This window comes from Rhinolophus hipposideros (assembly GCF_964194185.1).
Source record: "Rhinolophus hipposideros genome assembly, chromosome: 1".
Classification (NCBI taxonomy): domain Eukaryota; kingdom Metazoa; phylum Chordata; class Mammalia; order Chiroptera; family Rhinolophidae; genus Rhinolophus; species Rhinolophus hipposideros.
Window position 1 is genome coordinate 107,636,934 of NC_138047.1, and position 15,103 is coordinate 107,652,036.

Below are 15,103 nucleotides of genomic sequence, written 5' to 3' on the forward strand. Positions count from 1 at the left end.
AATCTCCCTTCCCTTTGCCTTGGGTCAGGCCTCGTTCCTTGCCTGGGTCCTGTGACAGCTCCCCCTGCCCCCCTTCCAGTTTATCTTCTGCTTAGCAGCCGGAGGCATCTTCTAAAACCCAAGTCTGGGCCACTTGCCTACTTAAAATTTCAGTAACTTTCTATGACTGTACAATTTGAACTTCTCCCTTTCTGTGTAGCCGCACCTTTTCTCTCTCCTTCAGTTGGATGGAGCCCTCTCGTTAGCGGGCCTCAGGGTCTTCGCACGTTCCATTCCCCCTACCTGCAGTACTCCTGCCCAGCAGCTCCTCATCCAGCTGGGAAGACTTTCCTGGTGAGGGGACTGCAGAAGACTCCCCTGGCTTCACTGCTTCTGTCGTCCTCTGTCTGACGATGGGGCCGGGTCTCTGATTACAACCCCTGTGGCCTGTAGCCAGTAGTCTGGCAGCCGCTGTCGTCTTTACAGCCGAGGGACAGCTGGAGGTCCTTTCTTCCTGAGTGTTCAGAGTGGGTTGGGGCAGGGTGTGGACGGCAGGCCAAGGACCCTGCACAGACGCTGGTGGCTCCTTTTGGGCCCCTCCCCGCAAGCAGGGGCTGCCAGGGAGCTTGGATGCCAGGTTCCCTTCTGCTCTTGTCCCTTTTAACCTGAACCATATGGGATGTTGGGGACTCACTCCTGGCACTTACTGGGTGTCACTCACTCTCATTACAGGTCCTGGTGAAGAGTTCCACTAGGGAAACAAGCTATTCCCAGAGCTTGCTTTTCTAGGCAGTGTCTTTAATAGGCTAGACACAGTCAGGAAACACACGTTCTCACATGGGAGCCAGCAAGAAGCGTGCAGGGCCTCAGAACCGTGGGCCTTCTCCCTGGTCGCCACAGAAGCCAGCCCTGGTCCAGATGCACGCACTCGCATGACAGCTGCCGTGTAGGTGCCAGGCGTGCTGGGTGTGTGCTTTATCCCGTGACATCTGCACGATACCGGTAGCCCTTCAGGGAGTGGCTTTGTCTTCTGGATGTTAGAGAGGGCAGGATGGAGAAGTAATCTCTCCGTGTTCCACAGGGGGGCGTGGAATCGGGGTGCAGACCTGGTTCTGTGGCCTCAGCCCGTGCTCTCCCCACTGTGCTGCATGGAGAAGCACGAGGGGAGCCTGACACCTTCGGCCGCGTCTGTTGGCAGTGGTATCATTGTAAGCAGCAGACCTCAGAGACTTTGTGCATTTCGGCAGCTCACCCCCAAGTGCTCCACCTGTGTGCAGGTGTGTGGCAGCTGGCTGCTCTGCCCACGGGGCTCCTCTTGGGGTCTGCCCTCCACCTGCCACTCTGCAGCAGTGCCTCCTGGCACCCCCAACCCTGCCTGGGTGGATGCAGTGCCCCTCGTAGCAAGATTATTTCTTGCTGCATGCTGTCTGCTCAGAAAGTCCTCCCCATCCTTCATCTGCTTAAATTACTGCTGGTTACTGAGGAGTCGGCTCCAGGACAGGGCCCCTCCCTGCTGGTGCCCTTGGCGGAGCTGTCCCAGTAGTTGCCCAGTGGAGGGGGTCGTTGATCTGGTTTCTATGGAACACGGGGCTGAGAGCTCCCCGAGGGCAGGGGCTGTGACACACGACTGCACCCCTGCTCCTGTGGTTTGGAGCTAGGCAAACCGGCAGAGAGATAGTTCTGCACTGAGAACAAACCCATAAACTCATGCTTCCTTTTTTGTCCAGGTGGTGCTCTAGGAAAGTTCGAGATTTATGGTGGCAGGGAATCCCTCCCAGCGTGAGAGGCAAAGTCTGGGGCCTGGCCATTGGCAACGAGTTAAACATCACCCATGGTGAGTGGCTTGCATGATCCTAGGCTCAGGGAGCCCCTTCCCGGGTCCTGCGGTTTCTCCTGTCCCGTCTGCCCTGTTAGAAAGAAAGGTGACCACGGACATGGAGCTGTGTCTTTTGGGAGGCCAGGTGACTGCCCTCTAGGGGTAAGAGCACGTTGGGCGGCCTGGGTTCACTCCCAGGTGCTTCAGTACCTGGTAGTTCAGAGACGACGCCTGCCTGCTTCCTGCTTCGTGTCCTCTCTGAAGAGACGTGGTGGCACAACGGCTGTGACGTCATCTCCGCAGCATCAGTGGGTGCGGGCACGTTGGGCTCACTTCTCAAAGCCCTGTAGAAAGCACAGGTTGATTGGACAGGAAAATGGAAGGGAGGTGGGGTTTCTTTTTGTGGAGGTACGTATCGTATCGGGGTGCTGTTGGTTTTTTGGGGCAGTTTTCCCACGCAGCTTACATACCGTGTTTTCCTGAAAATAAGACCCGGCCGGACCATCAGGTCTCATGCGTCTTTTGGAGCAACAATTAATATAAAACCTGGTATTATATTGTATTAAAATGAGACCAAGTATTACATTATGTTATATATTGTATTATATTATATTATATTATATTATATTTATTATATTTATTATATATTATATTATATATTATGTTATATTATGTTATATTATGACCTGGTATTATATTTTACTATATTGTATTGTATTATATTTATTATATTATATTATATTAGACTTATTTTACTATAATTTTTGCTCCAAAAGACGCATTAGAGCTGATGGTCTGGCCAGGTCTTATTTTCGGGGAAACACGGTCTCAGCACCTGAGAGGGACAATGTGTGACACTTGGAATGGGCGCTTGAGGTTCTAGTAGCTAAGTCTAGCAGGCGAGGGGCGGTCCATACTCACTGTCAGGCCGTGTGCGTTGGCTCAGCCTGTGTGTGCGTCTCGTCCATCAGCTGCGCTCTCGCACTCACTGCCAGTCTGTGTCCAGCACTGCGCTCCGGGTGGAATCCATGCCAGGCGCCCAGACTTGGAACCCAGTGCTGAATACCTGGTCGTCGTTACTGTCTCCTTTGGTCTTCGTGTCCACAGGCTAAGCTGCAGCAGGCAGGAAGGAGCGCCTTCCTCGTCTTCTTTGTTACTCGTACCCACTAAATGCTTGTGGAGTTGATGGTGGCATTTTTTACCCTGTAGAAAACCTTTGAGTTGAGAACAGATTGATTTGTATCCTCTCTGTGTAGCTGGGGCTCATGTTATCGTTATACCTGTCGTACTGTCACCTATCCGTGATTATAGCCATGGCCACTCAGTGTTCTTCGTCTGGAGTGATGCCAACTGGGTGGGTGGGTGGCGGCTGGTTTCTGTAGAGTGACCTCCTCAAACCTCTATTTTTGGCTAATCCATACCTGCAAAAAATTGGACATCTTTATGTGAGAAGAGACATAACGTTTGACTTGTAGAAAAAGCATCCCTGGAAGTAGAGGTGTGGATAAATTGCTGAGCAATTATTTCAGTCCTTGTTTTTGAAAATTTTCTAAACTATCAACTCCGTTAATCCAGTTGAATGTCATGCAGAGCAGTGTGTGTGTGTGTGTGTAATTTTTGCTTCTCACTGATGCCTGGGTTGGTTTTATTTAAATTAAAATCTTGTACAGACCATATCGTGGTAGATTGGACCAAACAGCTAATTAATCAATTACGTGTCTTGAAAGTTTGTCTGGATCTTGATATTGGCTCATTTTATTTAAATTATGTCTTTCTTGTATGATTAGCTGCCTAATGTCAGCTGCCTCCACTAGAATTGGTGCTCAGGAAGCTGAGGCCTCACCTGTCACGCTCTTCACTCTGGCACCAGGCCCAGCACAGCTCCCTGCATATGGCAGACCCTCAGGAAGTATTTGTTGGATGGATGAATGAATGAATGCCACCTTTTTGGGGCCTACTTCATCCCAGTTTCACTGCATACCGAAGCCAGACTAAGAACACAGATGACTGTGAGCTCCAGCTGTTGAGGCCAGGCATTGTCTTAGGTTCCTTCCTTACAGGTCTTATCTGACATTGACAGCAGGTATTGTTGACCTTACTTTCTTGTTGAGAAAGTTGAGCATCCTGAAGAGAAGGTTAGGGACTGCCCCGGCCTCGCGGCTAGTAGGTGCTGGAGCCAGGCTTCTCATGCTAGCCCTGGCTGACTGAAGCCCGTGGTCTGGTTTGGGAAGCCCCACATTTTTGTGGTCGTGCAATTGGAAACTTACTGAAAGCCAACCCAATAGTACTATTACAATTTCACTCTTAGGGCAGTTAGCCTTGTATTTTGAAATTGGGTCTGGGAAGAAGGTACATTTGCTGTTCTAACCTCTCTTTCCCCCTCCCACCCTGCCTCAAAAACACACACCAGTAAAGCCATGGAGATACTTCAGAACTCTGACACTGAAAGCCAGCATTGCCCTGGGGTTGCCAGCATCTGTGCTTTAACTGTCAAATTCCTCATTTGGGAAGTGGTTCCCAGTGGTCAGGGGACACACAGTCGTTTTCCCCCATCTCCTCCCAAAATGACCAAAGTTGAGCCCGCCTCCAGGAGACTGAGAGGGGCAGAGGTTTCCCAGACCCTCTAGCCTCCAGCTCAGTGTACGTCAGCATGTGAGTCAAGATGCATGCTGCCTTCTGGTAACGGGAATATGAAGTTACGTTTCTTAAGTGTACCCTCTTCTGCCCCTGCAGCCTAGCATAGGTGGGGAGTCAGGTCCTTCACAAGGCCAGAGAAAGGTCAGTCATCAGTATTTGACTTGTTGGAGCACAATAATGTGATTAGAATTTAGTTTTGTCTTAATGCAATAACATGCACTGCCCGGAAAGCAGATGTGTTCTGCTCTATTTTCCAAAAGTAGTGATGGAGAAACTTAAGAGGTAAAAATTCTCTGGGTGGCGATTGTTAGTGATCCAGGCCACGGGGGGCTGGGAAGCGTGTGGAGGGCCTGGTCTGTAGGTGTCTGTGGGAGACCTGTCTTGAGCTCTCTCTGCCACGACCATCCTTCTTCTTTGAAACCTCTGCCTGTCGCTTGCACCTCTACCTGCTTCAGACAGCAAGGTTGGGAGGGCTGCGCCACGGGGAGGCCAGTCTCCCTGTCTGTGTTTGAAACCAGGCGGGCAGGCTTTCTGCTCTCATCTCCCACCCTTCAATACTCAGTTCATCGCTTGTGCAGGTCTGTCCATCCCAGGGCTCTTTGCTCTGGGTGCAGATGTGACGGAGGGACCCTCATGGGCTTACCCCAAAGAGCTCACAGCCTGGTAGAGGCAACACACAAACAAATCAAAACAACCGTTTTCTGGGTGGGCTGTGTAATGGAAGTAGATACCAGGCATGGTGGTGTTTTGTGTGTCCTTTCTTCGTACCTGGTGATGATGTCTTTAGACATGAGACGTTCCTTCAGGCCAAGTGGGGAATTGTAGACGCAGCCTTAGCAAGTGTGCGGGCTGTAGTTGGACTTTAAATATTCGGAGGAGGTGTCCTTTGGCTTCTCCGAGGACATACATGCACGTCAGACTGACTGGAGGCTCTTCTTCCAGAACTCTTTGACATCTGCCTGGCCCGAGCCAAGGAGAGGTGGCGGTCCTTCAGCACAGCAGGCTCTGACGCGGAGAGTGAAGGTAAGTCCGACGCGAAAGCTGCAGGGCCTATCGTGGTTCCCTCACGAAGCAAGGAACTTATCTGCAGAAGTGCTTGGTGCACGCCTACAAGAGGCATCCTGGAAAAGGGGTTTTTCAGGGCAACCGGTTAAAGAAAGAACTTTCCATAAGAAAGAGAACATGGGAGGTCCTATGAGGTGTTTGCGTCCTACACACGCTGGAGGGCCGGTGGCAATCACTACCACTTCCTGTATTCAAACGCACGTGGTGTCCAGTTGCCTGGCTGCCAGGGTTCTGAGAGCACTGGCTTAGGGGAGCAAAGGAACCGCTTCCAAAGAGACGGGAATGCTGCATGTTTGCTGGGTTCCACACAAGAATGGTGCTTCTGCTGGTGAAGTAGTATGTGTTTCACTGATCTTTTTATATACCATCTGCATGGTATTAAAACTCAAAAAATACAAACAAAGTGATTCATACATATTTGTTGGACACAGTACACACGAGTGTCATGCTGCCACAACTCCCACACCGTCTGAGTGTATCCCAGGGATGCTTGAGATCAAACAATGATTTTGTGCTGTTTTCTGTGCCGGGAATTCATCTCTGTATATCCCCTTAGCCGTCCATGTTGCTTCCTTTGTTGATGAAAGGTAATACCAAATGAGGTTTGTATTGTGGACTCTAGAGCATACCTGACGATGATCTAACCTTAGATGGTGCTGTGAGATTTTTGCTGTTGAAGTAAGAAACTCCACAGACTATTCCAAACTCTGAGGGCAGACTCTGTACTTTCAGTTGTAATCAGGTCCGGGCACTTCGGAGAACTCCTTTTCCTTGTCTCATTCTCATAATAATCAGAGCCCTGGAATTTGCCATGTGCTTCCCTCCGAGACGCATAATGACGCTCTTGATCTTTTTGTAGATGCCAGTTTTTCAGCAGCAGACAGAGAAGCCAGTCTGGAGCTTATTAAACTGGACATTTCCAGAACATTTCCGAATCTCTGCATTTTCCAGCAAGTAGGTTATGGTGATTTGTTGTTTATAAGTATGTTTTGTCTACAATTCATAGATGTCAAACTGCATATATTTGTAATCAAGCTTGAAGAGTACTTGGGTTGTTTGGGGGGTGCAGGGGGAGGGCGGGTCTTATGTTAATACATTTAAACTTTTAAAAATAAGGGTAACTGATACTTTCAAACACATATTTAATGTGGCCATATTTCTGCTTTTGAAGACAGTTCTGTCCTTGCTTTGAAATGTGTGTATCAGAAGCCCCTGTAGGGCTGGTTCAGAAGGCCCCATGGGCTGCTGTATCTGTCCGTGTGTCCTAGGTGCTGCTGCTGCTTTCAGGACTACACACAGTAGGCTGCACGGACATGCTTTCCGTGTAATCCAGCCTGGGGCAGAAAGGGAGAGCCGTGGCAGTCTGGGTGGAGTGAGGGGAGGTTTCTGAGCAGGGAGCCCAGAGGATGGTGACACCGCTGGGCCCTGAAGCCAGCCGTGGGAGACAGGATGGACTGCTGTCCTTTGGACGGCAGTAAGGAGAAAAGTGGCACATCCCATGGGCCTTTTGAGTCCAGGAAGGCAGGGCTCGGGGCCACCAGCAGCAGGTTTGGAGTCATGAGAGCACAGGTGTCTGAAGACCTTCTCTTTCAACCAGCACACACATACCTGGAGTCTTGTTTGGCCCCTCCCTTGTCCAGTATTTAATGGTTTTTGCCAGTTCTGCTTCCGAAATAGCTCTGAGCCTGTCCCTCCTCTGTTCTCACTGCCTGTACTTAGTCAGACCCTCCTGGTTTGTGAGTCACCGCACCTGTCTCCACGCGTCTCCTGGCTTCCTTGCCCTCTGTCCGGTCACCCTGCTGCCCCCACAATAACCTGTGATTCCCCAGGCTGATGCTGTCAGGTTCATGTTTCTGGCCTCAGATGTTGCAACACTAGTTAACCAGGAAAGGATAGTGGGGTGCCTTAGAGCAGATCAGTAAGTGGCCAGGAGATGCAGAGGTTTGGCACTTGGGCTTTGCTAAAATGTGGGCGTATCCCGGGCGCTCTGACAATAACGGTTCCCTCTCCAGGTGGTACAGCGGTGGGGAGGGGCCAGGGGTGGTGTCACTGGGGACACAGCCCTTAGGCTCCACGTGGACCAGGTTTGAAGGACAGCCTGACCAAGAGTGGAAAGACATTCCAGAGAATGGGAGCATCACACGGCTGATGGGCGAGGAATCCCCACCTTCTTTTGGGAGAGAGACCCTCGCTCGAGGAACTAACCGAGAGGACGCAGTTCATTCCCATGGGCCCTGCTTACTAACTACTGGCTGCTCTGAGCAGGGGCCGGCTGCGGGGCCGTCCCTGCTCTGCACAAAGTGGAAGGGCACAGCTTGGAGACACACTTGCAGTGTGGTCGGGAAGGGCGGTCAGAGCACTGGGACAGAGTCCCGAGGGTGCGACGCCACGCTAGAGCCGAGGTACAGTCTTTCCCACACCCAGGACCCGGACATTCTCTATGGAGCATCAGTGGTACTCAGCTCCTCTGCCTTGGAGAGTCACTGGGCGCTTATCTTGGTGCAGCAAGAGGAGGAGGATGAGCTTTAGAGGGCTCTTCTGAGTGGGGTAGGGACAGATGGCTTTTCTCTTTCCCTGTGGGTTCCTTTGGGTGTATCTCCCTCAATCTGGGGTTCCCAAAGGTCTAGATTTTATAAATGGGCAATATTAAAAAAGCAAAGGGTGGGCTGAGGGGATGGGGAAACAATGAAATGTCCAGAACAAGTTAAGGGCATTTAAAATAAGGAACTGCTATCTATTAGCACCATCTTTTCATCAAAGAAAGGACATTTAGCATCAAAGTGAGAAGGACATAATCACAAAGTTAAAAACATTTATCTTTAGCAAAGTTTAGTACAGTTGCTCTTCCCCCCCCCCTTTTTCTGCCTCTTCCCATGCCCCCCGTTCAAGCCTCTGCTTCTCAGTCTAGTTGTAGAGGACGCAGCTCCCTGGCCCATGCTGGTATTAGGAGCCTTGCTCTCCCCCTGGCTGAGGCAGTCGGTCACTAGTCATCGGTCGGCCACTCCCAGCAGCTCACGGCAGCTCTCGCCGGTTGCCGGCCACTCACACTGGCCACCGGCCGCTCCTAGCAGCACACGGTAGCCCACGGCAGCCCAGCTCCAGGGAGAGCCGTTGTTCACGGTCTTAGCTATAGATGGTGCAGCTCACTGGCCCATGTGGGAATCGAACCGGCGACCTCGGCGTTAGGAGCACAGGGCTCCGACCACCTGAGCCACTGGGCCGGCCAGTACAGCACTCTTATATTTCTCATTTGGCCTTGGATCAGCTATAACTTGGTGACAGTTGGTGAGGACACTCGTCCTCAGCTGGGCATTTGGTGCTGCCTCCAAGACCCTTCCCTGTCCCCCCTTCTCTTTCCCTCTAGTCCTGTATGCCTTCTTTTTTACCCTCCCATTGCTGTGTTTTCTTCTTTTGTCCCTCTGTGTTCTGCAAGTGTCTCTTCATTTTATATGTCAAAATGTGATGGTTTGGGCCATGGTGTTCCTCTGAAAGCCACACAGGGAGTGACTTCCTGGTCACACCACGCACCCTGCTTATTCCCTGTGTTAACTGTAACCACATGGAAGATGCGGACAGTAAATGTCTGATTGGGACGGGCCAGTCCTCACATGCTGACATCAGAACACCGAAATGGCAACACTTAGGTTTTTAGGGGGAGTTACAGCGGCAAATGGAAATCGTGGAGGGATGGGAGAGTTGGTAGAATGTTGGGAATAAAATGGAGGCTGTTAGGACTTAAGATTTATATTTCCTGAACTTGTCCTATCGGAAAAACACAGAAGAAACAAAGACAATGGTGGGGGGGAGGCTCAGAGGGAGGGGCCCAGCTGGGAGGCAGAGTGAAGACAGCTGTTAGCACTTACCTGCTTTGTAGAACCCTGGGGTACCTGGTCACCTGTGGAACTTTAAAGGGGAACAAACTTACACAGCAGGAGGCAAATTCAAAGGCGTGTGCTAGTGAGGTGGTCACACCGGACCCACCACTGTTTGCAGAGCAGCTTGGTAGAGGAGCGCAGACTCCTTGCTAACTGGATCTGCAGCCCGTTTGTTAATTACGTAATACATGGAGAGCTGCTAGCGTCGTGCTTGGCAACCACTTCCTCCTGTGTAAACAGCGGTGACTGCAAGTGGCGGCGGCAGCGGCAGTCTCCCCTGAGCACTAACCAGACCTCTGCATGTGTTGTTTGCTGTGTTGGTCCTTCTAGGGCGGCCCGTACCATGACATGTTGCACAGTATTTTGGGCGCGTATACTTGTTACCGACCGGATGTGGGCTATGTAAGTGAACTTGTTCAATATTTTATAATGTTACCACCTGTGAAGAAAGTCAGAGTATTGCCCGGCACATCGTAACTGCAGATGTCAAGTTGAATGCCTTCATTTTTTTTTTTGAGGCGTCTGAGAAGCCTGTTGCCTGTTTCCTTGTAAAGAAACTGAGCCGGCTCGGCTGCTCCGTGGCTGTCATTAGACTTTAATTGGATTTGATTTTCATGTTTTGCATGCGTTTTTTTTTTTAGCATCAAATGCAAAGAGCCTTTCGCAGTCACTGTTTGAAACTGCAGCCGGTATCTGTGGCTTAGCAGATGTGTGTGTGCATGCGAACAAATTTCACACGTTCCGTTAGACGTGCAGCTCCACAGCACCAGAAAAGCAGATGTTTAAGAGAGCAGTGTTTCAAATGGCAAATGCACAAGGAGGGGTTGGTTGGTGGTTTCCCATGTGGACGTGGGGCGTGGGGTGCAGGAGAGCAGACCAGGCAGCCGATGTGGCAGAGCAGTGGTTCCAAGAAAGAGCGAGTGCGTCAGAACGCAGTCGGTTCAGCTTGTGGTGGGCGGGTGGGTGGGCGGCTGGCTGTGGCCCTTCTAGCCTGAGGGCACGTGGGCTCCTCCCGTCATTGACAGAGCTGTTCTGTCGTGTGGGCTGCTGTGAGTTTAACGCCCGTCTCTCCTTCCTTAGGTTCAGGGCATGTCCTTCATAGCGGCAGTGCTGATCTTGAACCTAGACACTGCAGATGCCTTCATTGCTTTTTCTAACCTTCTGAATAAACCCTGTCAGATGGCGTTTTTCCGCGTGGACCATGGCCTTGTGAGTATGTGTATGTGCCTTGCGTGTGTGCCTCGGTTCTGTGTCTAATTAGTCTGCCTTTTCCGTGGGAAAAGAATGTATTGTCCCTCTTGTAAGAGGAATTTGGAATAAGGCACACTGTATAAGGTGGAGGGTTATTTGAGCATTGTGTTGAATTTTAAAAACACGTGGTTAATAGCCATAGGTACGAATTTCTGAATACATTCTTCCAGAAAGTGTTTCTGAAAATACATTCTTCAAACAGGGAGAAGGGGTGGCTCCTACACAAACATACACACTTGTGACAAGAGCAGTCCCCACGTTTGGGTCTGTCGCATAGAACAGGGTGTCATTGCACCTGGTTGCTGCTAACGGTCACATGCTTTGTGCAGTACGCTCCCACACGGCACAGGAGACGTGAAGGCTAGCTCCTTCATTTGACAAAGGCAGCAGTGGCACAGTGGAGGGGTTCTGTTTATTCATTTCCACCTTTGGGCTGAGCCTTAGGCACAAAGATGATTATAGTTGCCCTGGGCGGCCCCTCACTTGCCCCTGGAGGTGGGTCCTTCCGTCTGGAACCTCTGGCCCGTAGTAAGTACGTACCACCTTCCATAAGATGAGCAGGCAACACTTGACAGCTGCCATCTGCCCACCGGCCTCCAGCGAGCAAATGGCGGAACAGCACTGGGCGGCCTCTCCCCCGTGTCTCACCCCTAAACCGGTAGCTGCTCTGTCTGTTTCACACCCCCTGCTCTATGCGTTTGGTTTCCTGCCCGCCCCGTCGGAAGTTGAAAAACACATGCTGGTCAAAGGTGGGCTGTGACTACCTGCTCTTCCTTTCGTGTTTCCTCCCTGTGTGTTGTCACCTGTCCCTTAGATACTGTTGTTACGTGTCCTCTGGGAATGCAGGGGGTTGGGCGTGAGCGTGCATGCTTTTCCAGAGCACGTTAGACATTTCATTCATTCCCGGTTGTCGGAAAAGAATGAGCCAGTGAGGACTCGGCCTTTGCAGGGGGCCTGGCCCGGTTCAGGTTCCCAGCCACACACTGGCGATGTGACTTCATGTGGCAAGTCGTGTAACCGCTCTGGGTGTCAGTTTCCTTACCTATAAATTGAAGAAATAATAAGATGTCACTAGTGATGTTCTCGTGACAGTTAGAGAGGACAGGCGTCCTCGGAGAGACTGCGGGTTTAGGTCCACACCTCCGCGATGAAGCTAAGGTTGCAGTAAAGCAAGTATCCCAGTAAGGTGAGTGCCATGAATGTTTTGGCTTCCCAGCGCACCTAGAAGTGATGTTTACACTATACTGCAGTCTGTTACGTGTGCAGGAGCAGGGTGTCTCTAAAACAATGTGCATACGTTGCATATCTTCATTAAAAAACACTTAACTGCTAGAAAAGGCTGGCCATCACTGGTGCCTGTTGGAAAAATGGCGCCGATCGACTTGCTCGACGCAGGGTTGCCACAACATTCAGTTTGTAAAGAATAACATCTGCGAAGCGTGCTGGTGGGGTGCAGGAAAATGAGGTGCACGTGTCTTAGAAATGGCCTGTGTGCCTCGTGATGAGGTATCGAAGAGTGTTAGCAATTGCACAGGAGAACCTGTTAGATCCTGAGGGTGTAAGTACATTCATTTGTTTTGTAGATTGCAAACTTGTGTGATAATTAGTTTATTCGTGTGTTTCACGTTACCTCCCCAGATGTTGACTTATTTTGCTGCATTTGAGGTATTCTTTGAAGAAAATTTGCCGAAATTATTTGCTCATTTCAAGAAAAACAACTTAACTCCAGACATCTACCTAATTGATTGGTAAGACTGTGTTTTTATGTTTTCACATCTCCCCGCCCGTTTTCCACTGTGCTGGCGGCCAGCTGGCCCCATACCCCCATCTCCTCCCTCAATTGCCCTGCCTTCGAGCTGCCTCTGCTTTCCGAGGCCCGGCCCTGCAGTTGTTTGCTGGCACTGTTAGCTCTCTTTTTGTTACCGTCCATGACTCTCACTGGTCCTGAGGAGAAATGGTGTCTTGGACCTGTTGGTCTTCAGAGCGCCTTTACCCGTCCATTAGATGACATGTGGCAGCACCAGGTGTGTGCCGGGCGTGGTGCTGGGATCTTGGGACAGTCAGGGAGCGGACACAGTGCTTGCCTATAGGAGCTGCTGTGTGGAGGGAGACAGGAGACGTGTCCATGGTCACCCGCACAGCTCGTGCCATGTGCTGTCTCTGCAGCACGGGACAGAGGACAGAGGTCCTGGGCCTAGGCGTAGGGATCGGCGAACATACAAGCCTGGGCCCGAATTAGCAGGGTGCCAGCCATCAGCTTGGTCCTGTCGGAGAGTAAAGTAAAGGGCGGATGGTGCCAGGCGAAGATGTCAAGCTGGGGAGCTTGGGCAGGATGACAGGGCCACAGGGAACACTGAAGGCTTTTGCTTGGGGGAGGGGTGGAGGTGGGTTATATCCAGAAGGGAATTTCAGGTTGCCTGGGAGACAGGGGAGTTGGAGGCAGAGACAAATTAAAGAAAAGAGACGAGGGCTTGAGTTGAGACTGCAGGGGTGGGTGGAAAGTAAGGAGTGGAGAGACGTTTGGTGGAGGAAAGCCGTGGGTCCCCAGCAGTATTTTGTGGAAGCGAAGGCAGAGAATCTGCTCTTGAGTGTCCAGCTGGTGCCACCAGCTGAGATCAGGGGTCCCAGATTTGGCAAGATGCTTCATGGATCTGGTTTCGGGCATGGGAATTTTGAGGTGCCTATTGGACATCTTAGGTAGACATACAGACAGGAGGTTCCAGAGAGTTCTGGGGTAGGACAGTAGACCGGGCACACCTTCATACAGAGTAGATGTGGTCACCTGAGGAAAGGGTGGGGTATCACCCCAGAAAACGCTGGTTTTAGTGGGCCAGGTGAGAAGGCTGGCAGATTTGTGGAACAAAGGAATGGTCTCTCAGGGAACTGGTGGGAAGGGTGTGGGTCCGGAACCATCCTAAGCCGTGGCCTCTCGTTACTTGCCTGTGGCCTTGGTGAGGGCCGTTAGCCTCCCTGGGCCTGTCTCCTCCTCTGTCGACCTCACTGCTGAACCTTGCAGGGCGTTGTGAGGTGATCGCCCCAGCCCCCCGACTTGCACAAGGAGCTCTGCAGAAGCAAAGGAGGTGTCACTTGACCAAAAAGGCCCGTTCGGGTGCCAAGACTCCCTTGCACGGTAAATCTAAACTGCTGGGAATGCAGAGCTGCTTTGGTTTCGTTGGTTGCTCACTGTCTTCAGGAGGCAAAGGCTTACTGCTAGAAGGTCAAGTTCGAATGTCACCGGAAACGAGGCTGAGTCCTTAAACAGACTCGTCTGCACCCTGGGGAACGGGCCTCTGGTTTCTTGGCGTTTATTGCTTTTGTCCTAAACCCACTGAATTCTTGGGGGAACAAGGGTTTGGAGGGGGGAGCTTGTAGCTGAAGCCACAGGTCCTGGTGTCACTGGGGAACAGTCAACAGCAAGCCATGAAGTGGCCGCTGGTGGGGACGCTGGGCTGGCCTGTGTGGCCGTGCAGAGTGGAGGTGGCTGCCGTCCAGGGCCCGTTACCTACCATGGTGCTTTCTCCACAGTGGACGCTCAGCTCTTGCATGCACTCTGCGCCCCATTGCTGCTGCACCCATACTGTTAATTTGACTGAACCCTGACCTTCCAGATTCCGGGGGCTGGAGCACGTGACCACTGGGGGAGGGTGTTAGGAGAAGGCCAGACTTCGTCCTTATGTATTTTATGCCGCCAGGTTAGATTCTTAGGATTCCAGGCTACAAGTGAAGTTTGGAAAACACTGTCCTAGAATGTCTTCCAAACTTTTTCCACCTGACTTGCAAAAGGAAATCAATTTTATGGTGTGAATGTGTGGCTGTCCGTGTAGGAACGTAATAGGTACACAGGACTGAAACGTGTTTCACGGAACAGTGCCTAGCTTTTACTCTGTGGAAGGAATTCCGAAATTTCCTATTCTGTTCTCTATTCCAAAAAAAAGTCAGTCCACTCTTATTGCTTGACTGGGTCACGACTGGCAGCGTGACAAGTGACAAGCACTGCCCTGGAGGATGCCTGTCTGTTTCTAGTCTTGGCTGGAGATGCCTGTCATCCAAGTGGGTGCAAAGGCCCTGGGTGCCCTTACTGTTGACGCCAGCGCTTTCACACGTGACCTCATTTACCCTTCACAACAACCCCTTGGAGTGAATTGTGACACCGTTTTGCAGATGAGAAAATTGAAGCTCAGAGAGGCAGGGTGACTTGCCCAGGTCACATGGCTAGCCCAATGGCAGCTGGTGTTCCACAGCCTGCATGCTGTCCCACGGATCCCTTTCTAAGGGATTTTGTCCGCATAACCCGTGAGGCGGGTCCCCTCGCTCAGGCTCCAGAAATAGCATTAGCTCGCTGATGATGCTCCCGGAAGTGTAAAGCATGGGTCACTTGTTCGAAATGGCAAGTGCAGCAGAGTGCAGGGGGTCTAAATGAGAAGGCAGCTCCAGGGGTCCCACGACTGAGACCTTCGATGAGGTCTCTGCAGGGGTCAGA

The 15,103-nt window shown here is 51.3% G+C and overlaps 1 protein-coding gene across 4 annotated transcripts in view; it reads left to right on the forward strand.

Annotated features, from left to right (window-relative positions):
• The window catches only part of TBC1D14 (TBC1 domain family member 14), a 97,400-nt gene that overhangs the window by 71,353 nt on the left and 10,944 nt on the right, over nt 1–15,103 (forward strand). For all 4 annotated transcript variants that reach the window (XM_081050940.1, XM_081050941.1, XM_081050942.1 and 1 more), the window contains 6 exons: nt 1,707–1,813; nt 5,375–5,455; nt 6,357–6,451; nt 9,703–9,774; nt 10,453–10,581; nt 12,262–12,371. In XM_081050940.1, the coding sequence (XP_080907066.1) occupies nt 1,707–1,813; nt 5,375–5,455; nt 6,357–6,451; nt 9,703–9,774; nt 10,453–10,581; nt 12,262–12,371 (594 nt within the window). The remainder of the gene's footprint in view (nt 1–1,706; nt 1,814–5,374; nt 5,456–6,356; nt 6,452–9,702; nt 9,775–10,452; nt 10,582–12,261; nt 12,372–15,103) is intronic.